Raw genomic sequence first — 26,423 nt, 5'->3', positions numbered from 1 at the left:
AATGAAACCTCAAACTTCTTGAAAAGCCAGTACAACAATAACATTTCAGCATAAAAAGAAAGTGGTATGGATTATGAGAAAATGTCATATATTTAAATACATTCATGAAGTTCCATCCAAAGAACTCAATATGTTGAAGATTTTCTTTGAACAAAGAAGTAAAGTTCATTATACATGTTTACTTGTTCATCTTGTCTTAGAATGTTTACTTTAATATGAATTTAGTATATACAGGTTCACATAGTTAAGTTTACAATCAAAGCAGGCCTTATTTGTTTATAAAACAGGCCCAAACTACTAAGATGACATATGTAAAAGGTTGCCAATAGGAAATTTACTTATTAAATTTTTTTAGCAACGTGACAGAAGCAGATAAGTACTGAATCAATCATTAATAATCTTGAAACTGAATACTAAATGAATTATGGCAATATATCTCTTTATCAAGTGTAACATGTGCGTATTCATGGATTATCTTTATTTTCAGCTGGCATATCTTCAGGTGGCTCACAAACATGACGACATTTAAAGAATCCCGCAAATTAAAAAGAGGCAGGAATTGAACCAACAGAAAATGTTCTATCTTGGCAGACGTTATAAAATTATGTACTGATAATTACTATCATGAAAACCCATAAAAGCGTTACCCATATGGATACCAGTAAATTTGGACGCATTATATTACTGATCAACTTAGATGCTTTCGAGTTTTATATCGCCTTCGAGTGTTTGTAATCATTGGTCACGTTTTATTTTTGAACATGCTTATGTCACTTTATAATATTATAACTACTTGTACTGCTCTTTATTAACACATATACTGTGTGATGTAAGAGGGGCTTGCAATTCATAAGAACTTATGAACACTCATAGGATTAATCTCTGCCATTCAGTCAATTAAAAGGTGATTAAGAGGTAACTGAAATGTTACTGAATGGCGTATCTGTGCCATTCAGTCACCTTTCCAGACCATTCAGTTATCATTCAGTTGACTGAATGGCAGAGCTTCCTCCTGTGATTACAGTATTGTCAATTGCTTCGATAAATTCTTTTTGTTAAAATGTTAACCCTTGGTAATTCATTACAAAAATGCGGGTAACGGGAGTGGAAAGCCTACAAGTGTCCCCATACTCTCCCGTGGGTGAGATGCAAAAAAATTGTGAAAGCAGAAGCTAAGGTTAAGGTACAGAGATTTACACGATCTGTCATGCATACACGTATGACAAGGTTGTCTCCAAGACGCGGGGGCGGGGACTTCCCCTGCCTATGATGCCTTAATAAACCTGCTATTATTGCATTTTAAATGCAATGTAGCTATATGCAAGACCCCCTGACCCCCTTCTACTTTTTCATTTCTTCCTTCTATTTCAATTTTTAGAGACAACCCTGCATATGTGATGTCATTGAGTATCTGTATGAGCAAACATGTTACCTTTCCTTTTCCTGGGACTTTTTTTTACCGACATTCATACGAAATATACCATCGCTTTAAACCTGTAAAATTCGACAATCTACAAAAACTGATTTTTGGGAGTTGATTTTTAATCAACTCTCCTATGCAGTCACTCGGACAAACCGAAAGTGAAACAGTGTTTGGACCTCAGCACAAATCATTGCTCCTGACAAGACTTAGTACTTGAAAATAATTGATGAATTCGATGTAATGTATGCTAAAGCATTGTTTTTCAAGGAAACTTATTTACAAATACCTTAAAAATAGTCAGATTTTAAATGGTACGAACAATTTAAATATTTTTTGTAGTCGTATGTATTCCTACGCCAGAGTTCAATATAGTCTCGTTCAACTCGACGCTCGGCTGTCTCCGTAAACCCTTGTCGGAGATTTACGGTGTCAGCCGAGCGTTTGGTTGAACGAGACTAGAGTTCCATATTGCTTGGATCCATACAATTTTCGAGAAATATTTCTACCACTGATACATAGTTTGATTGAATTAATTTTATTTTTTAAATATTATTTAACATGATTCATATGGAGGTTTCTCGACATTCTAGTCGAAAAAGTTCAAAAATTCACATTATAAAAATATGCGTAATTCAAATTACAAACTACGTATACATGTACTTGTCATGCAAAATAACATATCATTGATTTTAAAATAAATAAACATCGACAAAATCAACTCCCGTCAGTTCTTCAGTACTTTGATTTATCTTAAGTACCATTGAATTATAAGTCGAAAATTTGGTTATATTATTTAGAAAAAAATTGATTGTCTTCATTAAAGTCTTTATCTCTTTGATAGGGACATGGCAATAAAAGGTTGACTTCATTTTTTTCTTTAAATATAAAAGTTAAAATTATAATATAAATGACAATATACTTATGGAAAAAAATATTCAAACCCCCAAATGCAGAAAAAATGATTTTTTAATTTTTTTTTTTAAATATAAATCATAAAAATAATTTTGAATACACTGCACATCAATAAAACAACAATAGATATAATTGAAATGATTCTTGAAATTTCATGTTTTGTCTTTGTATTTGATATGATTAATTTTTAATCAGAGGCCTACATCCATTTCATTCACCATCAAATTAAAGCAAGATTACTGAATACATTTTTGCTACAGTCTCTTAGTATTGAAACAAACAGCTTTATATTGCAATAAAAAAAAGATAACTAGTACCAATGAGTTTTAATCATTCACTGATTTACATTACTGTATATCTTTTCATACACTAAGACACACTGACAATTATATTTGTTGACTTTGTTGCCCTTGACATAAAATAATATTTTGATAATGAATTCAACCTGAACTGAGACTTATCCAATTCTGTTATATTCTCTTTTTAGTTTGCGATTTCGTCGCACGGCGATGGCTATACCAATGATCACGCAGATAGCAGTCGTCAAACCAACGGACAAACCTGCAATGGCGCCTTTTGATATTCCTGACTCATCGTTAAGTTTGACCACATGATTATCGGTGAATGCCTTCATTAAAGTTTCCATTTCTTTTGGTGCCGAGTCTAGTGTTGTCCATGTTGACTCTTCTGGTGTTTTACCTTTCATTTCAGGATCAACAAGTTGAACCCAGTTCTCAGAGTTATGGGAAATAATGAAATGAGCCGGTTCTCTTATACTTTCTGCTGGGACGTCAGAAAATGGTGGTATATGAACGGTTGGGAATTTTAAACCAGAGAGTAGACCAGTCCGCACGCAATACTGAATTTCACAATCCTTTTCTATTGTTGCTAAGTGGTTACTGAATCCCTTAGGACACACTGTGCTCAATTTGCCATCAACCAGAGGATTGCCATGTTGGCAACTGTAGAATCCGCCAAAAGGCACCGCAAACTTTGCACCAAGTTCGTAGTCATCACTTATGCAAATTCTGACATTGGAAGCAATCAGCAAAGGATTAAAATACTGCGGACATGATTTTGATTGCGTGACAAAGTTATTGGTTCTGTCTGAAAACAGTCCCCCAAACAGATATCCACTATCCTCATGCACTTCAGAGTTTGGCTTTGCTCGACACCAGTACGATGTGTATGTTGCTGAAGCATAAAATGGTTGATCATGACAACATTTGAAGAAGATCCAGCATCTGTGACATTGGTGCTGTTGTTGAGCTTTATGTGTTGTTCCTTTGTAAAGAAGAACATTTTCAAATCCATCTGGGCACGAAAAATCCTGTGTTTGCGGATTCTTGGTCGCAAGTTTGTCACATAAGTTTTCATTATTAACAAGTTTACCTTGGAAGAGGCACTCTTGATAAACTCCCCCAAAGCTCAGATTAGTGCGTGGCGCATGGCATGAACCGTCGTCCAAATTTGAGATTTTGCTAAAGTTAGGTGCATCAGGGTTTGTACATCCTGGATACGTGTTATGTTTAAAATAGGACGAGATGGCCTGTCGAACACTCTGAACCACCTCTTCTACCAGACTCTCAGATAGCTCAGGGAATGTTGTCGTGGATATAACGTAGTCAAGTGGAAATCCATTCCTATCAACAGCAACCAAATCATTCCCAATGGTAGTTGTCCATTTGCTGAGCGTAAAATTTTCCGGATTCATTGGTGGTCCCCCATAGGTTCTAATGTCCGAATTCTTGACGCTTTTCATGTACTTCTCAAGTTCTGTTTTTGTGTTTGAATATTGATCTTTGATGCTTGCACTTGCTATACCAGGAAGGGAAATGCTTGCTGAAAATCCAATTTTTACTCTGTCTGTTGTGGTATCTTCAAGTAAGGAAGAGTCGACTTGATCCACTTTGACAATGGAGGCCCCGGCGTCGACACTGGTTAGAACGTGAGTACCGAAATCACGGACCAGCAGTTCGCTCTCGTACTTAGTGGACAGCTTTCGGTTCTGTTGAATATGCCCAGCGATTCTTAGCAGACGATTACGGAAAGACTGGTCAAGCTGTACATCGGGAAGAACCTTGGCTGTATATCGCACAAACCTCGCCTGAACTTTGGTAGTGAACGACTTATCCTCCAACTGATGCTTTTTGATGTGTTCATATTCAGAAGAAAAGCTTGCAGCAATGTCTACTCCCATAATGCTTCCCGAAGCACCAATGTTGATCGAATTTGCTGTATCTGATTCATATTGAGACCAGTGGTCATAGAGCTTGGAAAAAACGTTCATTTGACTCGTCTTGACAGGAATAGTAACGACCCCGTCTGGAAGAAGATAGCGCCTGTCTTCTGTTGTCTTGCATTTTGAATAATTGAAATTCACAACAACGCCACGGTTTTCGTTGACGAGGTTATCCCAACCAAATCCAGGCAGAACCTCAAACATAAACGGCTTTTCTCCTTTGCCATCATAACATGCCCTCGGGTCTCCATATGTAAAGTTTGACACCTCTGAATTTACAAGAGAAATCGCCAAACAGAGAAAGCGCAGAACTATCTTTGACATATCTGGTCAATAGTTTTAGCAAGTCTGGGTAGATTAGGTTTGCAGAACGTTTATAATGATAACAAAAAGATAAAAAAGAGGAAGTGAAAAGTTCTTATCAGTCAAATTACCAGTGGTCATTTTTAAGGAAACAATTCAGTGTATCTTATTGGGAGTTGATTTTAATCAACTCTCCTATGCCATTACTCTGGCAAACCGGAAGTAAAAACAGTGTTTGGACCCAAGCACAAAATATCACCGCCAACAAAACGTAGTACTTAAAAAAATCAATAAATTCGATTTAATGTTTTCAGAAGCATTGTTTTTCAAGGAAATTTATTTATAAATTCCTAAACAAATATCAAATTTTTAATGGAACGAACAATTTAGATATTTTTGTAGTCGGCTGTACTCCTACGCCAGAGTTCGATTATAGCGGTAGCGTTTGGATTCAAAGACAGATTAACCAATATAAATATAGAACCAGTACTGTTGTTTGTTAAAAATTGCTTTTATACACTTTTCCAGAAATATTTCGATTACTGGTACATTTACATGATACATCGTAGATTTTGCGTTAATTCTATCTTTGAATATAACACAAGGTCATTCATATGGGGTTTTCATCTAGCTCGGAATTCTTGTCGAAAAAAACCCCGAGAATTCATATTATAAAACAATATGTGTAATTATTTATATAGAGCTATAAAAAACTACTTGCCATGCGAAATAACATACTAGTATGTTGATATCAAATTAAATAGCAATCAATAAAATCACTCCCTTCAGTAATTGATCAGTAATCTAATCACACGGTTCTTAAGCGGTTTAAAGTTAAATCTAAAATTAACTGTAGAATACTTCTGGATCTGGATATTGTTTTTAGTGCTCGATTCGCATTTCTTTAGTTTAATTATTTTATAGATTTATAATATCATTACATTTACAGATCATAAGTTTGAGAAACAAAAATAAATTTATTGAAAATGATAACTGTTCCGTGCTTACCATACAATCATTGTCAACTGATTTAAATTACTATCTTTTTTTTTAAAAGGGGTGGGTATCTCAAACATTAGTGACTTTATCAAAGCAAGTAGGAACCCACAATTTCGGTGTATTCCTCACCGTTTTAATTTACAAGCTAAATGGCATTTATGGGATATTTAAATCCTTTTTTAAACGTTCATGTACATTTTAACAAAAAATGATAAATGTTTCAAATACATGTATATACAAAGTGAAAATTTTGAACCTATGTGCTTCTTTAGGTTTTTCTTCTTATCACTAATTACATAAAAGCATCGGGAAGTTTGTGAAAGTATATTTTACAGAGATTCCCAAGATAACCCACAAGGTCATGTTTGGAAGTAAACTGGTTGAAAACCCTCAACATCGGGTGGAAATAATGTGTTATCTGTATAATCGATAAAAATATTTGCTTTGGAGACATATATCATTATAAAAATCATTCTTTGGATGACAAAATTCCTGGATATCAGGAAATTAAAGTACTTTAGTGGAAAAGAAAAGAAAAGAAAAAAGTTAATCAAAAGATTAAGAACGTCGATTACTGTTAAAACGAGGAAGAAATCAGGAAATGCCATTTGACACGTTTGGTCATTGGCTTTAAATTCAAAATTCATGGGGGATTAAAAACCACAGTAGAAATGTGTATGTTTTTGATTGATGACCACTACTTCAGTTTAGATACAAAAAAAATACAAAAGGTTTTTAAACGACCTGAATTTAATTTATACGATAAGAATATAAGTATTATGATATACCGGTGTTCACAAGACCTTATTTTGATACCTTAATAATTGTATTTTTTTAAGGAAGTATGCATTCTTAACCTCTACTTTTCACGTATACCCCGTTCAGTAATTTTCCGGGTTAAAATTTTAACGACGTATTTAGGCATCTATTTAATTTTAGCTACGTTTGAACATTTTAGCAGAGAAAGAATATCAGACACAAAGTGTTTATTTTTCATTTGAACTGTATATGAAATTTTGATAACCCACCATCTTTAGGTCTTATGTGGTTTTTAACACTTTCAGGAATGTGGGGTTTTTTTTTAGGTAGCAGCACTATGTTACTTCACGATACCCTGTCACCGACAAAAATGTTATAAATTCTATATCGTCAAAAAGATTTTAATTGGATGCTTTTCTTCTTCAATTAACACTTACCAAGAAACTTTAAATCTTGAAAAAAGGAAACATTAAGAAATAATTACAATTCGAAAAGTTTTTATTAAACATAATAATCATTTTAGAATAGCAATCATAAAAATACTATCAATTTCAGGACGAAGCTCTTTGGACACCATATGAGGAGAAGAAAAGTCTTATGGGTAATAAACATGTTTAATTTCATTAACGACGGTCTTTGTCATTCTTTCAAAGCAAAGGCGTAATTACGCGTTAGCTAAAATGGGAATAAGGTATTAAAACACCTTTCTAAAAGGCATAAAAACGTTAACGCCTCTTTTTGACGGATGCGTATAGAAGTCTACCGATTTTGTATTATAACTTCTATCTTGATATTCTTTTTATCATCTTACCAACATAAAAATCATGAGTATGCCTTTTTTTGTAGTGTATTGCATTTTGACATAGAACAACTAACGCAATACATAATAGACATATCGACATAAATAGGTTTTCATTTCATGGATATATATTGAAAAATATTGATTTTTAAGACTTTTAATAAAAGAAAAACACAGATACGGATTTTTGTATATCCGGAGCACTTCATTCGATAAAGAGATTTACACCAAGTGTGACAGTACCAACACTATTTCGGTATACCGACAATTCAGTGATACAATGTATCACCAAGGCGTCGTTGTCTGTCAGAAATTAGAGCCAGGGGTGGCAATTTATTTCAGTAATAATCTGGTGTTTTGGGGTTTGGGGGGGGGGGGGGGGGACTTTTCATGTCTCGGAATGTTTGCATTGAAGTATCATGTGTCTCACTTAGATGTTTAATTTATGTTAAGATGTATGCAGATAAAGGATAGTGATAGATTATGTATGTGAAACTACAACTTATATGTTTGGTGTTTGCTGATTGCTTATCAGACTATTCAGAAGCCTGGTGATAAAAAAGTTTGCTATAGATTACAGAGAAAATCCCGAGCTTTCCTGTTATGAAAATTGATTTCTTACAAAGATTTAGTACGGGAAAATTTGAAATCCTATAACATTCAAAAGTCTCTCGGAACACCTCGCACAATTAAACGTTACCATCCGGGTACTTCGATGTTGCTTGCAGTATAAAATCTATGCAGACTTTTTTTTCATGAAAAGCTAGAGGGAAGCTTTTCAAAGAATACTATTAGATTTTTAATAATAAACATAGTTAGAACAAGAATAATTAATCAATATATAAAAAATGAGCAAAATATGTCGAGACACACGAATGACATCTCAACGTGACACTTCATAAAGAACATCAAGAGAACTTTGCTTTGACTTTAATTGCTTGTTTGATTTTTTTGAACCTTAATCTAAGAAGTACTTTATAGGTGAAATGTAAGGCAGATAAAACGGGAAATGATTTTATCGAAGATCTTATATGACATTAAACCAAGACAATAAAACCAGAAACAGGACTCCAATCTGGACACATCTCTTGTCTGTACAGGCAATTTTTGTAAAGTATGGCTAAATACAACACATTTTCCCGACATATCCACCTGTTTTTAGATTTAATCATATGAATTTTTCAATTCTTTAATTTTCTAAAGACTACATAGATATTTATAACCTCAAATGTGAAGATACAATGTATCATAAGAAATGTATCGGCAACTTCCCAAATACTCTATTTCACTAACCAAAGATTATCCATACATAATCATTAACAAGACCCTCTACTCTATTTCGTTTGGTCTTTGGTTTCCGTCGAAACATAAAAGTGACATTAAAGCCAATAGATAACATACTTTGATATCTCCTTTGGTAATTGTATGTATAAATTATTTTCTAGAAAAACAAAGACCTTAAAAATGTACGAAAATAAGTACCTAAACTTGTAGTGTTGTTATTCATTTAATGATGAACTTCTAAATCAAGCACAATACCTAACCTTATTGATAAAGCAATATTTGTCAACCGCAGTCAAAATAGGTCGAAAACTTATCCTGCGGTTTAAGATAAATGTACATCAGTTTTAATGGATAAATATCCATATCTTTGTTTATAATAGATAAGATGTATTCAGAACAGAACAACTCAAGGTGTAGACAGTAGCAGAAATGGCCACGTTATTTCTGACATGTTTGGCTATTTTAGTTTTGACCGCAGATGCCTCAAACTTTACTATTGGGGATCCTAGAGCCTGCTTTGATAGCAAAGAAGAAAAGCCTTTTATGATGGAAGTTTTGCCTGGATTTGGTTGGGATAACCTTGTCAACGAAAATCGTGGGATCGTAGTGAGTTTTAACTATTCAAAATGCAAGACAACAGAAGACAGAAGATATCTACTTCCAGACGGAATCGTTACCATTCCTATCAAGACAAGTCACATAAATGTTTTTTCCAAGGTGTATGATCATTGGTCTCAGTATGAGTCAGACACAGCTCTTTCTGTCAACAAAAAAGCTTCGGCGGGTGTCGAAAGTGGAAAAATTGCTGCAAGCTTCTCTGCCGAATTTGAACACATTAAAAAACATCAGCTGGAGGATAAGTCATTCACCACAAAAGTGTAGGCAAGTTTTGTTCGTTACACAGCCAAGGTTCTTCCAGATATACAGCTTGATCAATCTTTCCGCAAGCGTCTGCTTAGAATTGCCGGATATATTCAACAAAACAAAAAACTGTCCTCTAAGTACGAGAGCGAACTTCTGGTTCGTGATTTCGGTACGCATGTTCTAACCAGTGTTGACGCCGGGGCTTCCATTGTCAAAGTGGATCAAGTCGACTCTTCCCTGCTTGAAGATAGCACAGTGAACAAGATACAAATCGGTTTGGCAGCGAGTTTGTCTCTCGGAATAGTAAATTCAAGTTCGAAATATCAGTTTTCCTACTCAAATATGAATGTTGAAAAATACATTAGGGGTATCAGAAATTCGGACATAAGAACATACGGTGGACCGCCAATGGATCCTGATAGGGAATGATTTGGTTGCTGTTGATAGGAATGGGTTTTCCCTTGATTACGTCATTACGTCGACATCACTTCCTGAGCTTTCTGAGAGTCTGGTTGTGGATGTAGTTCAGAATGTTCGAAATGCGATTTCATCCTACTTCAAACATAACACTTATCCAGGATGTACAAATTCTGATGCACCTAACTTTAGTAAAATCTCAAATCTGGACGATGGCTCATGCCACCAACCATTCACTAATCTAAGCTTTGGTGGGGTTTATCAAGAATGTCACGTCCAAGGAAGTCTTATCAATAATGAAGACTTGTGTGACAGTCTTGCGACAAAAAATATGCAGACACAATCATTTGCGTGCCCAGACGGATTTGAGGAAGTTCTCCTGCACGAAGGAACAACGCACAAAGCTCAACAAGAGCACCAATGTCACAGTTGCTGGATCTTCTTTGACTGCTGTCACGATCAATCTTACTATGCTTCAGCAGCATACACATCGTACTGGTGTCGAGCAAAGCCAAACTCCGTAGTACATCAAGATAGTGGATTTCTGTTTGGTGGGCTGTATTCAGACAGAATTAATAACTTTGTCACGCAGACAAAATATTGTCCTCTGTATTTTATTCCAATGATGGTTGCCTCCAACATTAGGGTTTGTATCAGTGATGACTACGAACTTGGGGGAAAGTTTGCCGTGCCTTTCGGTGGGTTTTACAGCTGTCAAAATGGAAATCCTTTGACAAATGGGAAAAAAGCCTGTCCGAAGGGTTTCAATAACCACCTAGCAACAATACTTGATGATTGTGAAATAGAGTATTGTGTTCAAACTGGTCAACTCTCTAATCTAAAATTTCCAACGGTTCACCTCCCACCATTTTCGGAAGTTCCTGCTGAAAGTTTAAAAAAATCAGCTAACTATTTGATATCTCATGACTTTGAATCTTGGATTCAACTCATCGATCCAAACAAGAAAAGTAAAAACCCAGACGAATCGACTTGGAAACTGCTTAGTTCAGCATCCAGCGAAATGAAAACGTTAAAGAAGAAATTCAGTAAAAACCACGCTGTTAAAGAAAGCGATGAGTCGGGGATGTCAAAAGGTGCAGTTGCAGGTTTGTCTGCTGGCGTGATAACCGCTGTCGGCGCAATTGTTGTCACTATAGTCTTTCTTGTTCGACGAAAGCGCAAACATCGGAGAGATTATGACAACGTTATCCTAAATTAGTTTTAGATGGAACCTGTTTGTGATTTCGTAGTTAATTTGTGTCTTGTTGAATATCTATAACAAGCACCCATATGTTCATACTGACGTCATTTTCTAGTTTTCTGCGAGTATTTCATGCTTTGAGTGAACGGATATTGTGACATTAGCTTTTGCTTTACATATTATGTAGATATGAGGGAATAAATAAAAGCATAGAATAACATATAAATCATGAAAGTTGCCCTGTTATATTTCATTTGGATCTCTCTGCTTAGCTACTTAGCTTTTGGATAAAGTACTGATGTACATTAAATGTAATTAAGTTAATTTTACTTGCTTTTTACGATCAATTTACTAATTTGCTAAAATTGATACATGTATAAACATTAAAATACTTTCATTGCTAATCCACGCGGGTTTTGAAGCTAGTAATCATTATACAGAAATTTTTTTACATAACCCGCTGCCACGGGTTATCTTTTTTTCTGCAATGTCGCCACCCTCATATCCCGCATGAAGAAGGCATTCTATTGTTCAAATGTTCAAATGTTCAAATTAAATTGTACACTCCGGTAATTTAATGATGTGATATTTATAAACTATTGTATTTGATTTTATGTTCACTGCTTAACATTTAATTTTTAGATAACTGGTTCCATTATCTATCATGAAGGTCTGTACAATACGTCAGTGTGGTAGAGGTAGTTCTGTGTGGGAACTTAGCTTTCCGGACTGGTTACTGGTTATAGTTGATAGCCTGTACGATATATTTTATTTGGTTAGTTTATGTCATGTGACAGAGAATAAGAGATCGAGGTTATGTTAACAAGTGCATACTACGTTGGGTCCGATTTTAGCTAATTAAACAGCGGCAACATTGAATGGACAAAATAGTGACAAACAAAAATGATTTAATACACACATGTATATAACAAAGATAGATATCTACCACACTGAATGACCTTAATCTGTTTCTGAATAACCAAGTTCTTAATTTTCTTTCTATATACTTTTTGTTGTGCATGTATGCTGAAATTATAAGTGTTAATAAAAGGATATGACTGATCATTCATCTTAATTACTGAACAAAAAAAGACAACAAAGAGTGAAATATGGTCTACATTAATTAAGGATAAATTCAATCAATAATTAATCAAAACAAAGAATTTTAGTTCATATTGAATGCAAATATAACCATTTTGGGGCAAAAATAAAGGTTTTCCGACACCCCGAAATATTCCAATTTTGTATAATTTTGAAAAATAATATTTAAAATTTGAATTAAATGTCTCAGGTCACTGTGATACAAGTTAAACTCATCATCAAAACTGACAATGATAAATGTGTATATTTTTGCCATATTTCTGTATGTTTTAGGGTTTACTTTTGTTAAAAAAACCACCAAATGGTGAAAGTCAAAAATCTCTTGATTTGGTTCTGATATTATATTTTCTTTCATTTGCTCATACCTCTTAAAATGGCATATAGCGGTATATATATACCCAATAGGTTTCTTTTGATGCTCAGTCGAAAAAAAACTTTTGAAAAAAACACGACCGTCTCGAATAACTAGCGAATCTTGCCTTTTAATCAGGCTTTATGCAGTTTAATACCGGAAAACAATGCTATTGTAAGAGCCATTTTACCATTTAACCAGAATAATGTCATAAAATCATGATTTTAACCTATAAACTTTGCAAATAGTTTTATTTTGAATTCAAATACAATACAAATAAAGGTTACTTTGGTTATAACTTTGCAACTACGATTGCATAAAAATAAAAAGCTGCTCACTAATGCACACTTTAATTGTACTGTCTCGGCCTCTTTTAAAAGGCATTTTTGATCAATCAAGAATCAATTATCTTTCCCGCTCAAAAAAAAATATAAAGCTTCACCCATTACCTGAAAATCACACTTTCTATCGCCTCTAACTTTTCTAAATGACAAATTTTGAGGAAGTTTTGAAGAAAAAAACCAAAGTAATTAAAGGTTAATGTCTCTATTTTGGTAAGAGCATAAAATATATGGAATAGTGTTATCTTTTTAATATAAATAATTATTTTCAACACATGTATTTAATAAAGATTTAGTTTTCTCCGCTTTAAATTTCGTCTTTTCTGGAACATTTTCAAGCAATTCAGATTGTCATTAGAGAGAGAGAGAGAGAGAGAGAGAGAGAGAGAGAGAGAGAGAGAGAGTTGCAATTTCCTTTTATACCATGTTTACTGAAATGACTGTTCGGCGAAATGGTTCTTTTAATAGTGACTTTGTCACTTTAATGATGTTCAATATCACAAAACATATTGAAATATGTTTCACAGATTTTATTCAATTCATATGTAATCAATATCCCAGATGTTCACATGTTACATAGTTGCATATGTAAACATGTTTAATGTCCATCAGCGTGATATTCTTTTCTCCCGTTAACAGTATCATAGATTCCCATAAGCAGACATCTCAGAACTACTTAAAGTTTAAATGCAAAGGTTTCTTCAAAATCCGAAGTTAAATATTAGGATCACCCAAACAAGTCACGGTGGCTCTTTAATCCTGTATGTATAAATGATACAATATATTAATTCAATTTTCAAATTAACAACCCTTAAAAGAATTAGGTCTAATCTAACATACGTATATATACACATGTACACGTACATGAAATACTTACAACAATAAAAATAAGAATTTGAAAGATCAAGACGTTTCAAGTTGAGAGTGATTATAATTGTAAGATGTCCGGAGAAAATGTACTCATGCAAAGTTTCCATAGCAGTAGACCGTGGTCAATGGGCCTGAGTCGACGACGAGGAACGAGATGTGGAGGGTCAACAGAACTGCCGGGGTCCTGGGGGTTGATGATGAAAGGGGCTGGCGGAGGTGGGGGTGGTGGCTGGGATGGTGGTTCTGTGGAGGGTTCATATCCGGCTAAAGCCAAATACAAGGTGGTTACTATGCAGAATTCTTAACCAATGATACAGGTAGATACAGGTAGAAACAACCTAGCTTAAAATTTAATTATACATGTAAAGAGAGCAAATGCCCCCCCCCCCCCCCCCAAAAAAAAAAAAAAGGAAATAGATATATAAAGTAAAGATAATTACCCATAAGTCTTAAGGACAGGTATCCATATGCCCATCGAACAGAATAAAACACTAAGTGGCAAGTCACGATCATTTTCTTTGTTTGCTTCACTAAGAATTGTTTGATAGCTTTGTTGTAATGACGTCATAATAGGAACAATGACGTGACGTCATTATATGTACACATCGGAATTATTTTCTGGCGTTTTTTTCCCTTGACATTATTTATTTAAAAGAAAAATAACTTATTTCTTTAGTAAGCAGTTTGTTATTACATTTATGTCCAAATGCTAAAGTTTGGATATGTTATGTCTAATGAGAGCCTACATTATTCATATGATCAAAACAGAAAGAAATACTACTCAATTCTGTTTGCAATTTGAGTTTTAATAAAAATAAAAAAAAATTTAAATTAATTAAGATTTAAACTCCGCTGCTCATGCGAATCACAGTACAGATCTTCCCGCTGTTATTACTTCTAATAAGTTAGAGTCTTTAAAACGTTCTCCTTTCACAATTTTGCATTTGCTTACTGTTCACTCACCGTGCGTTTATCGTTCGCTCAGCGCGCGATTATCGTTCCGTCCGCGCTCACTATTCACAAAGCGTTCACCGCTCGCTCAAATGGCGTTTAGTACGCGCTCAGAATCCGTTGTGTACCGTTTAGAATTATTTTTATGATCATCATCATTTGAATCTTCAAAATGAAAAGATCGAATTAAAAAACATGAAAACAAATATCTTAATACCGACAGGAAATTAATAAAATGCAGTATGTATGACATTTCGTTGAAGCATCAAATCATTGGAAGTGAGTAAAAAAAAATATTATGAATGAATATGATAAAATCATGTACCGTAACGTATTAACGTGGATGTAAAAGCTCGTCACTTTTGGTACAATCAACTTTGTCTGAAAAGATGCTGTCAACAAGTATTCTGACCACTTAATAACTACATACTTAAGCAATTAGTAGATAGTATGAATTATTATGAATGCGATTATTCTATCTTGGTTTATACACAAGCCGATTTATTTACATTACATTAATTCTATAACTTCATTATGAAAATCAAAATTCTGCTAGTACATTTATCTAAACTTAAAGCGCTCTCGTGCAACATAAAGCAGTGAAAGCTTTTACAGTGAAAAATGCCATTTACCGGAAACTATCATTTTGCATTAATATTCTCGATTTATAAATGTGATGACGTCATGCCATTGTTCCTATTGTAACGTCATAACAACATAGATCTCTAACACTTCATCTTTGCGAAGCAAATAGAAACATGATTGTAACTTGTCATTTGGCATTTTATTCGGTTAAATGGGCATATGGATTCTTGTCCTCAAGATTCATGGGTAATGATAATCATCTTTTATCTACTAACATGTATTTGATTATTTAGGATGTTTAGATTTTATTAGTTTGATTTTAAGGTAGGCTATTGCCATCTGTATAATCTATTATTAATTCTGTAGAATGACCCTTTTTTTCCTTTAAATTAGCTGCAGCTGTACCTTCTACAGAACCACCATCCCAGCCACCACCCCCACCACCACCCTCCCCCCTCATCATCAACCCCCGGAACCAGGGCAGCTCTGTGGACCCCCCACCACCTGGAACTCCTCGTCGACGACTCAGAATTAGATTACCTTCCCCATAGACGAAAACTGCTGAAGTGGAAACTTTGTGTGAGATTTTTCTGGAACCTTTGCTCTTTTATCAAAACTGCAGACATATGCATATACAGTTTACATTACATAGGTGTATTGTACAAAACCGTGCTTACCGTTTCACATCTTTGTTATTCACAGATTCAAAAGAATTCATTAGTTCTTGTGGGCCCGAGCCTAGTGTCAGATCTGGGATTGAAAAGAAAATAGTCTTCTAGAAATCGGGACCAAAGATTTGAAAGAATATCGAAGAATTGCTTTAAACGTCCATATCTGTTAATTCCGTGAACCTGAAGAGAATGTTTCAAACTGCATGGTGTACAGATGCAGGAGGATATATTATATCCTCTGAAATTTAAGATTTTTATTCGCTATTTATGAAACCATCTAAATATGATTCTTAATAAAATGTTTGAATAGATTTCAAAAGGTGTTTTATTTTCATGCATCAGAATTTTATAATGAAATCCATAAGGACCTTACTTGAAAGGGAAAACGTGCATGTGTTGAGAGATCGATTTTGAAAACAGTTGTGAAAACAGTTTACTAAGTTGAGATTTGACTTACTTCATTAACCATGCATATGGACCTACGATCGGATTTGATATAATGTGATCATATGAATAGTTAATATTATATTATACAGATACGTACGTGCAGCATGCAATGTAAGTTTTGAAAGTGGGAGTACGGAGATATCCTAAATTTTGACAACCAACAAAAAATAACCTCGCTAATCTGCAATATTCTAATCCATGAGGAGGAATAGGAAGGGGTCATATTAAATTTCTATTACATATGCTAATATTGTTTATTTTTCCAATAATTTTTAACATGCTTTCTAAAAATGAGGGGGAGCAGTTCCTTCAAAATTCAAATTTCTGTATAAAAAGAAAAAAAGATGTTTCGAGGAAAAGTGGGGGTGTCTGTTATACACTTGTTGAATGAGTTCGAGGAACACCTTGATTAAATAAATGAGTTCCTTACTATACTATTCCTTACTATAAGCTAAACTAATTTCTCCAGACGTCCAATCAAGTCAGCCTCATATTTTGGCAATTCTTATTAAGGTCTTCCGTTTCCAACGGAAGACCTTATTGTTTTTGCTTTGTTTCTTTTCCTCTATTATTATTATTATTATTATTTTTTTTTTTCTGTCACGTTTTCTCAAAAACGCTTCAGCCGATTTTCGTGAAACTTTCAGATCTTACTCATGACAAAATTTGTAAGAAAATTACACGAGATTTTTTTGGTCGTCACTTCCGGTACCGAGATATTAAAGATTTTATGTTTTTGCTTGTTCACAATTTTTCTCAAAAAGTATTCAAGAGAGGACTTTCAAATTTTCAGAGAAGGTAGAGAGTGAACGGCCGCAGTGCCCTTCGCATATCCGAACGTCCGCCGTCACTTCCGGTCGTCACCGGAAGGAAATGAAAAACCTAAATTTTTTAATTTTTTGGATTTGAATTTTTTTTAGTTTTTCATTCGATAGAGACGCTCTCAAAACTTCAGAATATGAAATTCGTATTAAAATCAATCCACGCATTCTTGAGATTTTGGACTCCAAAGTTCTGAAGCGAGGGTCCGCGTAGCTCAGTCGTTAGAGTGGTGGACTTGTGCCCAGGCGACCCGGGTTCAGTCCCTGAGTGCCGAATCTTTATTCTCTCTCATTTGTGTTTTGATGAATGGGTTTATCTTTAAAATGATGGATTTGAATATTTTCAGTTTTATTTTTGTCATAAATAAAAAAAGATAGCGGCTTTTTTTAGTACAAATATAGAGCTCTTTTCTGTCAGCAGCTCTCTATATTACGACGCTCGTCGCATCGCCGACATCAAAGACATGCCGCCGAAGTGCAGTTCGCCCGCATTAGAGTTCGCTTGGTCGCTTTGCCGGCATCAAAGAAATGCCGCCAACTCAATGACTGTATGCACACAACATTTAGCAATGCACCCAAGTTATTCTACTCGGCTTAAAAAGGAGGACTGCTTCGTATTTAATCCCATATATAGATACACACATGCATGTATACATGCGTTTATTGACAAAGGTTGCTTATATATTGATTTCCTGAACATTATAAAACGCTATGTAATCTCTCTCTCTCTCTCTCTCTCTCTCTCTCTCTCTCTCTCTCTCTCTCTCTCTCTCTCTCTCAAGTACAAATGTTTTAGCATTTGAATAAGAACTAGTACAGGTAACGTGGAGTAAATTGGAAAGAAGCTAAATGTACATTGGCGTCCAAAAACTATACATATTTTATATCAAGTTACGGGATAATGTCTATGGATTCAAATAATTCGAGTTTCGATTGGCGTGCTTGACATGTACTGTAGAAAAAATTCTAACTCCCGAGCCCCTTACTCAATCCGAATGAAATTTTGTGTAAATGTACCTCGGACCCCATTCTTATTGTCTGCCAAATATGCAGCAGATTGAACAATTAAGAAGAAATTCCTGAGATCAAACGGCGAGTATAGCCTGTACGGGGACTTAAAATTTACACAGTACATGTAAGCTGCCGCGTAATATTTCTGTTGCGTGTATATTTCTTGTTTTCCGTTTAATCTGTATCTACGATAGCGTGTGAACTACTTATGAATGTTAGAACTGTGGAAATTACTGTCATCAAATTTTTACCGAATAAATTTACGTGTTACTGATTTCGTTATTTCTACATTTATAAAGATGTTATCAATCCTGCTGAAATAAAACAGTCAAGCATAATAGTAAACGACACGAAAAAACGTTCTCAACACTGAAATACATGGGTAAAATGCATCAGTCATTGTTTTAGGACTTCCCCTAATTGTTGTTAACCGAATCCGAGATCCACACCTAAAAATTCTATTTTCGATTTATTTAAGACGAAAAATCAAGCTCGGGTCTTTTCACTCCCCCCCCCTCCAGACACAAACACGCATCAATATTTCAAATGACCTCGCACTGTTACCAAACCTGAATAGTCAGACATCTTACACGTTGTTTTTCATCTCATACAAAAACTCAACTCCTCTCCCGGGCGGAAACTCCCAAAATTCAAAGACAAATTCGGGAATTATTTCGCGTCAGCAATGTTTTGAGACACCTGCAAAGGCTGTGTGTTCTAATCTCGCCAGAGCCAAGATTTGTTCTTTCTCTCTATTTCTTTCTCTCCTTTTTGTCTAATTTTCTTACTAAAATGGGAATTATTTCGCGTCAGCAATGTTTTGAGACACCTGCAAAGGCTGTGTGTTCTAATCTCGCCAGAGCCAAGATTTGTTCTTTCTCTCTATTTCTTTCTCTCCTTTTTGTCTAATTTTCTAACTAAAATATTCAACATAAAAGGGTGTTTGACTGTAAAACAAGTTGAAAAACACTCTTTAATTAAGATTTAGACAAAAACAGTGTTTTATTATTAGGGTCTTCCGTCTTCAGCGGACGGAAGACCTCCTCGTTGCTCGCAACGAGATCGTGTCTAGTTAAATTCACAATTCTATCAACACACATGGAAATGCCTTGATACGTGATTGATACATTGTTCGTCTCAATTTGCCGGCTTTGAAAACTCATAATTATAAATTATAAAGGATCGAGAAAAAGATTTATAAATGTAAAAATTCTTCGTTTTCTTTGTATTATTTATTCTTCATAACTTTATTTTAGCTATGTCCAAGGGATTCAAGAAAGGAATACCGGTATGTTCCACTGAATTAGAATAGTTGGGAAGAAGTACATTATTGTTGAATATCGAAACATTGCGCAAAATGAAATGCAGAACAATAATAGAAAGGGTTGGTGGCATCAATGTCAATCGAAACATCCTTCCTTGAACATGGTATACATGCTGCTGAAATACAAATTATTGAACCCATTTGAAATATGAATGTAAGTTATTTTATTGTCATACAGATGTTCCCTTACAAAGTACAATGCCCGGTACATTTCTGGAAAAGGTAAATTTTTTTTTTTTAGATATTACATTCAGTAATACATGTATGTATATATAACGTCAGTTTGTCCATGAAATATTTGTTGGTTCACGTAAAACTAACATGTAACGATCTACATTTGTTAGTTCGCTGGGTATGGCGGGCACTGATTGGCGGAATATCCTGTGGCGTTGTATCCAGTGCCGGGATATTGCGGCGCATTGTATCCAGTGGTGGGCGGGGGTGGATATGAATTCATCACTTTTCCTGAGTTATCTACACCGGGATATGGAGGTGGCGCTGCATAGTTTTGATTAGAAAAACCTAAAGAAATGCATCAAAGAAATGATAAATCTTGCTGTTTTGGATGCATGTAAATGGAAATACATAATTATTCAATGAACCAACTATATACCAGAAGGTTTATACATTAGTGATTAAATGCATTAACCAACGTTACAAAGTCAAAGTTCCTTATCTATTATATCTATAATTATCATTTTCATTTTTTCTGCGTTTGAAAAATACAATAATATAATTATTATAATACACATCATGTATCAGTTTTACCTCCTGCATATGATGACGTGGCTGTTGACGTCACGACCTGCTGTTGGTTTCCACTCCCTAATACTACTGTCCCAGGATGCAGGCGTCGTCGTCTACAGACGATGATGATCACCAAGACAACAAAGATGGCGAAAACCACGCCCCCGACAACCGCCCCCGCCACGATTCCAGCTGTGGAAGAGGAAATGACGTCAATTCGTGACATTTATATGCTTCCTGTATTTGTGTGAAAAGATCTATGCCTGGCAGAGATTTTAGACAGGAGGCACACACATTCCGTTTAACAGAGTCAAGATCGGAAATAAAAAATGAGCCTCTGACTAATAAAAACCATCAGTTTGATCAATGGCAAGTTCTAAAAATCCTCAAACAATAAAAATATTCTTATTCACAAAATTATACGATGCAGTTATCTTTAATAGTGCGTATTTATATCTTATGTTAAATCAATTTTTTGGAAATCCTTGCTTTGCATCATAACAATTTCTCCTTACCATTGTTTGTGTTTTTTGTCGTGACCTTCAACGTAAACGACCCTGACGACGAAGATGACGAGGAGGAAGTTGCGCTCAGTTTAACTTTGACGTCATCAAATGCATTCCCGCAAAACTTGTCAGGAGTAGAATCAAAACAGCTGTATGTCTAAAAACAGAATGAACAAAACACATTAATGTATGATTAAGAAGGTTCGGTGGTCGTGGTCAGGTTTATACTGTATTGATCTCTGTCAGAAGAAGAGCTTTTTAAGATAATATAGGAAAATACAAACTTAAAATGTAAAGTATGTAAATAAATGATTTTTTTTTCTACTAAATATTTATTTAGCTTATAGTTAAACCAATCATATCTTATAATTCTAGGAAGATCTGATGGTTAAATTTATGATCATCCAGCTTCCTTAATTTTAAAATATAATATAGTTAATGTTGATTATCTAAACAAATATCACATAAATTTAGCCAGACGTCTCATACAATTATCCAAAAAGTTATCACAGACATAAATATTCAACCGATCGGATTTAACGTCATCAGCTTTAATGGGTACGTCTGAATAAATTGTACAAGTTATACAAGGGCCTTAGTAAAACATAACACTGTGAAAAGTATACCAGTCTCCTTGTTTCACATGAATGCAATCAGAGAAAGATAGTAAATCTTCTGGTCGATAACGTTAACATAAATTTTGTCAAAATTCTGCCTTTACTCTTTTTAGCAGACCCCCGATGAGGCCGCCATAGTATTGGAGTTTCACTGAACAATCGTTGATAGACAGGTCCACAGCCTCCACGCAGACCTTGTAGTCTGTATCAAAGGGGCTGAACGTGTAGGAGCAAGGTGAGTACAATTTGGGTCTCGCTCCTTTCCATCTTATGTAGTAGGTCTCATCATCATAGATTGTATATGAATTAAGATAATTGTCACACGACTTGTCGAAATCCACTAAAAAAAAAAAACCAGGAAAAGGCGGGGAAATTTATAAAAGAAGTTGGTATTGTTTATATTCAACGAAAATCAACATTAGTTTAAAAGATCTTTAATATTTTTTTTTAATTGTAAAGAAAAACATTTTTAATTGGTTTCAGTAAATCATGTTTCTCATGTTTACGTTACTATTCTATTGAAATAAGATTTGTTCGACAACCGTATAATTACTTACAATATTCTGTGGATCCACTAACACTGGTGCAAAGATAGATCACAGTAATAAGCGTTATTTGTTGCCACATTTTCTGAAATTGTACAAGCAATGACTCAAAATCAATCTCTTGAATTTATCACAAATCAATTCCCTTTTCATTTGTAAATTTGTTCTGTATTAATTAGGTAATATAATATTAGATTTTATTTACACGGTTGTACTTCGATATCTCGAAAACTGATATTTCGAATACAATGGGTATGTCAAAGTGATTTTAAGTCCCAACCACTTATTTTTAAAAACTATTTTAGCCTCAATATCTCGAATACTCGGATACCTCGAGGTTTTCAAACAGAAGTTCGAAATTATGAAGTTTGACTAGGGCTCTGGTCTCTGGGCGCCCTACAGTGATCAGTATGTCTGTCTGTCCGTCTGCCCTTATGTCCGAGATCTCTTGTCCTGAGCATATCTATTCTCCCCTTTATCCAATCTAGCTTCTACTTCATCCACAGAATGTCTTTCGGTAAAGAGTGTAAAATGACCTTAAACTATGTTTCTAGGTCTAAGATTAAGGTTATAGCAGATATATATGAAAAATTCTTGTTCGGGGCATAATTTCTTTCCCATTCGTCCAATCTAGCACACACTTCACCACAGAAGGCCTATGGCCAAAGGTTGTGTAGTGACCTAAAATTACATTTGTATGTCAAGGGTCAAGGTCATATTTGACCGCGCAAGATCAATGTTTTAGAGCATATTTACTTTCCACCTATCCCTATTTGGCTCATACTTCACATAAACAGAGCATTTGAGTAAAAGATGTGCAGTGACCTTGAACCAGGTTCAAGATCAAATATAAAGGTTATAGCAGAATTATTTAAAAAAAAAAACCTTGTCGGAAACTTGTCTTCTCTCCTTAGACCCACTCTGGCTCATATTTTACCGACAGGGTGCCTTTGATACAAAAGGGTTTGGTATTACTTGAATGAAGTTTGAGGCCAAGTAGAAAGGTAATATCAGATCTCTCTGAAGTATTTTTTACGAGCACATTCACTCTCCATTTAGCCCTTTTGGCTCATTCTTTACATAAACAAAGCTTGTTGGTACATGTACATGGTGTGTAGCGACTTTTAACCACATCAATGTGAAGGTCAAAGCGGATCTTTATATAATTAGTTTTAGACCGTAGATTATTCCCCATTTGCTTAATCTTGCTCAGATTGTACAAAAATGTCCGTATGCACGGGGTAATGAGATTGAATTAAACGTATGCCTATTTGAACATTTCTTAGTAGTAGGTCAAGGTCAAAGGAATGCTCTTATCCTATTATCTAATTTTTCAGCAGGGTCTTTTAAGATGTATATATATAAAGTGAAAGAAAATTACGTATCAAGGGTTTTAATGAACAAAGATATCCAATTTTCATACAGACTGTTACATTTGGATTTTAATATACCTGAAAGCCCTTTGCCATTGAGTTATTGCTATCTTCTTGTTCGATATGATCTAGTCATTACTTTTTAATCTATACTCCCGAAATCCCGAAGCCCATATATTCACTGTATGTACATGTATTTCTTAAACGATATATTTTTCATAGCTGTTCTGAATGCATTTATCGAGACACTTGTAAAAACCTAATCCACAATACATTTGGTGTCGTTTATTAGGGTGTTCCGATAATTAAAGGAGATATACGTAACATAACGAGATCTCCACTGTGTAAAAAGAACTAATCAAAAATTAATTTGTGGTGCTGAGAGCCTTTGATTGAATTTAATTGTAAATGCTTAATATACACGTGTATATTCTTTGAATATATGGCAACGAACGTTTTGCCTTGACAACGTCTGAAGTTCATTTAGATAGATAAATAGTCAAGCAAAAACAGTCAGACTTATGATAAACGCCTGTCATAAGTAAATGAAAATGAAAACAGTGGAAAAAATAATCAAAATATAATATACTTTGAAAATAACAATACTACTGCTCAAACAGTTTGAAGCAGTTTTGATCAAAGTTGATTAAAGATGCTTAATTTATATTGCATTTCTGTCTAAATTTGCACACATAATATTTGAGATGCACGACAAGTGTATAGCCGGTGATCCATATCAAGCACATATTTTGATTAGCAATTTCCTTTCGGTGGTTTTGTTATAGAACAATTTTGGCCTTTTAAGGACAGCTAATATCCGTTGACTATGATATTTTTCATTACCATACGTGACTACATACTCGCTCACAGTACCGATAACAGTCACATACCCTCTCCTTCATCTGGATCCGCCCATGGAATGGGGTTAAAAATTCAAATATAAATCACCAATAAATGAAAATGGATTAAACTTAGATAGCCATGGCATAATCTTTGCCTTTGTTCTTCAAAAATGTCTGTCTTGCCATGCACGAGCTTACTGACAAATAACTTTTCGTATGCTTTGTCAATACACAATAACGTACAGTTAACTGTAAAAACTGCGTGGTATCAGTTCTATATATTAACATTAAATGAAAAATTATTAAATATAAAATGATAACAAAAAGTTACATAGATAAACATCAATAATTTAAATATTGAAAAGAAAATTCTCATTATAATTTTTTTTTTTTGTTCCAATAAGGTTTACCTTTTTACAAATTGATTTTAACAAAGGTTCACATGAGTTAACATAGGTCATACCTTGGTTGCGTTAAATCTCACTGAATTAGAACAGTGTATTTGTCAATATTGGCCTCAGATTAAAGGTCTAATCTGACTCGTGATGATCTGCACATGATAAAAAGTACCACTATCATACAGTTACATACTACAGTGACTCAGGTTAGCCATATATGTACCACAGTCATCTAATTATGAGTTTTATTCATTATGCGTCTTCTTATCTAAGTAATTTGAATTTTAATCTACCTATATCGGATTTTGAAATCCAGTCCCCTCATAAACACATCCTGTTTTACGCCGACGACACATGACTGAGTGATTGTGTTAGGGAGTGTTTAAGCTATCAGATGAAATTCTTGATCAAGGAAGTTAATTGTTAAAAAAGCATTATAAAGTTTGGATAAGCAATAATTTTTTTGTTTGTTTGTTTGTTTGAATGGGAATCTTAAATCAAATTTATTTTCAAACATAACGCACACATTAAAAGAGATATAAGATGACCTAAAAAAAAATCACAGTGATAACATACTTATTGATAACGTTATATACCAGGCTCAATCAAATATTATACTTTGCCCCGGCTTTATCGGTAAATACACTACAAGATATGGATACATAATTATTCAGGTGATTATACACATTTCAAATTACAATATATTTTATGTCTTACCATCATTTATTCATCTCCTGTTTGGGAATTCTGGATTTGGAAAACCCCATATGAATGTTAAACAGAAATTTAAATCGGTTGGTATTATCTGTCGCCGGTACATGTGCACTATGCGTGCAGAATTTAACTACCTGGCGCAACTGCACAATCCCTCGTGCAATGATTGGGGGGGGGGGCGTTCTTGATTCCCTTTCTGTGGATATTTTCATGTTTACGTTGAGATAGTCAAATTGTTTAATGTTCATGATAATGCAAGTCAAAACACAAAAACTCGTGCTATGATAACTAAGATGATGATTTGATCTCTTAACCCGTTAAAAATGTTAGGTAGTAAAATATGTTTGCTCTTCATTGTCAATTGTAGAAATACGCACATTCCAGTAATGTAGTTCTGAGTAGAATAAACATGTATAATAATTACTTTAATTAATTTCTAATTATAATAAGTATGCTATAATAATATTAAAAAAGTTCGCTATAACATGTACTTTGTTGGACACGTGATCTAATTCTGAAAAGCCTGTACATAATTATTAATTAACGTCATTAGCAGTTACATGTATCGATATAATTACAAATGATCCAGAAAGTGAAAAGTTAAACCGACATGCGCAGATTCGGGAATTTTTAACAAGGGTAAAGCATAATTTTGTTTCATGTGATGGGCGGGAATATTGATATGTGAATCGACTGTTTGAAGTGTCAAGGGTGAAAGCAGGCGGTTGTGGGGGGGGGGGGGGGGGGGGTATCAGGTCGGATCTGAACTGATTGTTTACTTGTAAAAAATCGTGTTGGATCGTGGATTATGTACAACACCTTCTCTCATGAATTTAATCCATCAACGAATTAAAAAAATAGGTACTTATATACTTAAGAAAAAAATTTGTATTACCAATGTCTTAAAAACATCAAATTTGGCCTCCCAGATTTAATGACTTAACCAGACAACAGTAGTGTTGTCTTCAATAGACTTTTTCATCTCGAAAAAAACAAAACCAAAA

At 34.4% G+C, this 26,423-nt stretch overlaps 2 protein-coding genes and 2 pseudogenes across 4 annotated transcripts; 2 read left to right on the top strand and 2 right to left on the bottom strand.

Annotated features, from left to right (window-relative positions):
- Window positions 1–1,533: 1,533 nt before the first annotated feature.
- LOC128157908 (macrophage-expressed gene 1 protein-like) lies at window positions 1,534–4,901 on the bottom strand. Its single transcript, XM_052820566.1, has one exon. It carries the CDS (start codon window positions 4,899–4,901, stop codon window positions 2,793–2,795), a length of 2,109 nt encoding a protein of 702 aa, XP_052676526.1. The 3' UTR covers window positions 1,534–2,792.
- Window positions 4,902–9,140: 4,239 nt separating this feature from the next.
- LOC128160286 (macrophage-expressed gene 1 protein-like) lies at window positions 9,141–12,250 on the top strand (annotated as a pseudogene).
- Window positions 12,251–15,622: 3,372 nt separating this feature from the next.
- On the top strand, window positions 15,623–16,245 carry LOC128159102 (uncharacterized; annotated as a pseudogene).
- A 3,579-nt stretch (window positions 16,246–19,824) lies between these two features.
- Window positions 19,825–25,499, bottom strand: LOC128161477 (uncharacterized). Of its 3 annotated transcripts, none has more exons than XM_052824758.1 (6): window positions 25,423–25,499; window positions 22,105–22,177; window positions 21,652–21,887; window positions 20,940–21,087; window positions 20,446–20,616; window positions 19,825–20,199 (listed from the first exon to the last, which is right to left on the bottom strand). In XM_052824758.1, the coding sequence occupies exons 1-6, from the start codon at window positions 25,426–25,428 to the stop codon at window positions 20,018–20,020; spliced, it is 816 nt and encodes a 271-aa protein (XP_052680718.1). In that variant the 5' UTR covers window positions 25,429–25,499; the 3' UTR covers window positions 19,825–20,017. The 3 variants fall into 3 exon arrangements, with proteins under 3 accessions (XP_052680718.1, XP_052680719.1, XP_052680717.1); XM_052824759.1 differs by lacking the exon at window positions 25,423–25,499 and adding an exon at window positions 24,771–24,898; XM_052824757.1 differs by lacking the exon at window positions 25,423–25,499 and adding an exon at window positions 24,718–24,802.
- Between the last annotated feature and the right edge of the window lie 924 nt (window positions 25,500–26,423).

This window comes from Crassostrea angulata, chromosome 8 (genome assembly GCF_025612915.1).
Source record: "Crassostrea angulata isolate pt1a10 chromosome 8, ASM2561291v2, whole genome shotgun sequence".
In the NCBI taxonomy this organism is placed as follows: Eukaryota; Metazoa; Mollusca; class Bivalvia; order Ostreida; family Ostreidae; genus Magallana; species Magallana angulata.
The sequence above is the reverse complement of the archived record's forward strand: the minus strand, read 5'-3'. Positions and strand labels throughout refer to the sequence as shown.

Excerpts from the sequence above, each read along its gene's own strand:
- LOC128157908 (XM_052820566.1), bottom strand. The coding sequence starts at position 4,901 with ATGTCAAAGATAGTTCTGCGCTTTCTCTGTTTGGCGATTTCTCTTGTA.
- LOC128161477 (XM_052824757.1), bottom strand. The coding sequence starts at position 24,768 with ATGACCTATGTTAACTCATGTGAACCTTTGTTAAAATCAATTTGTAAA. Across the intron at positions 21,888-22,104 it reads TAGTGGATCCACAGAATATT|TGGATTTCGACAAGTCGTGT; the intron begins GTAAGTAATTAT and ends TTTTTTTTTTAG. Across the intron at positions 20,200-20,445 it reads CACGTCATCATATGCAGGAG|GTTTTTCTAATCAAAACTAT; the intron begins GTAAAACTGATA and ends GCATTTCTTTAG.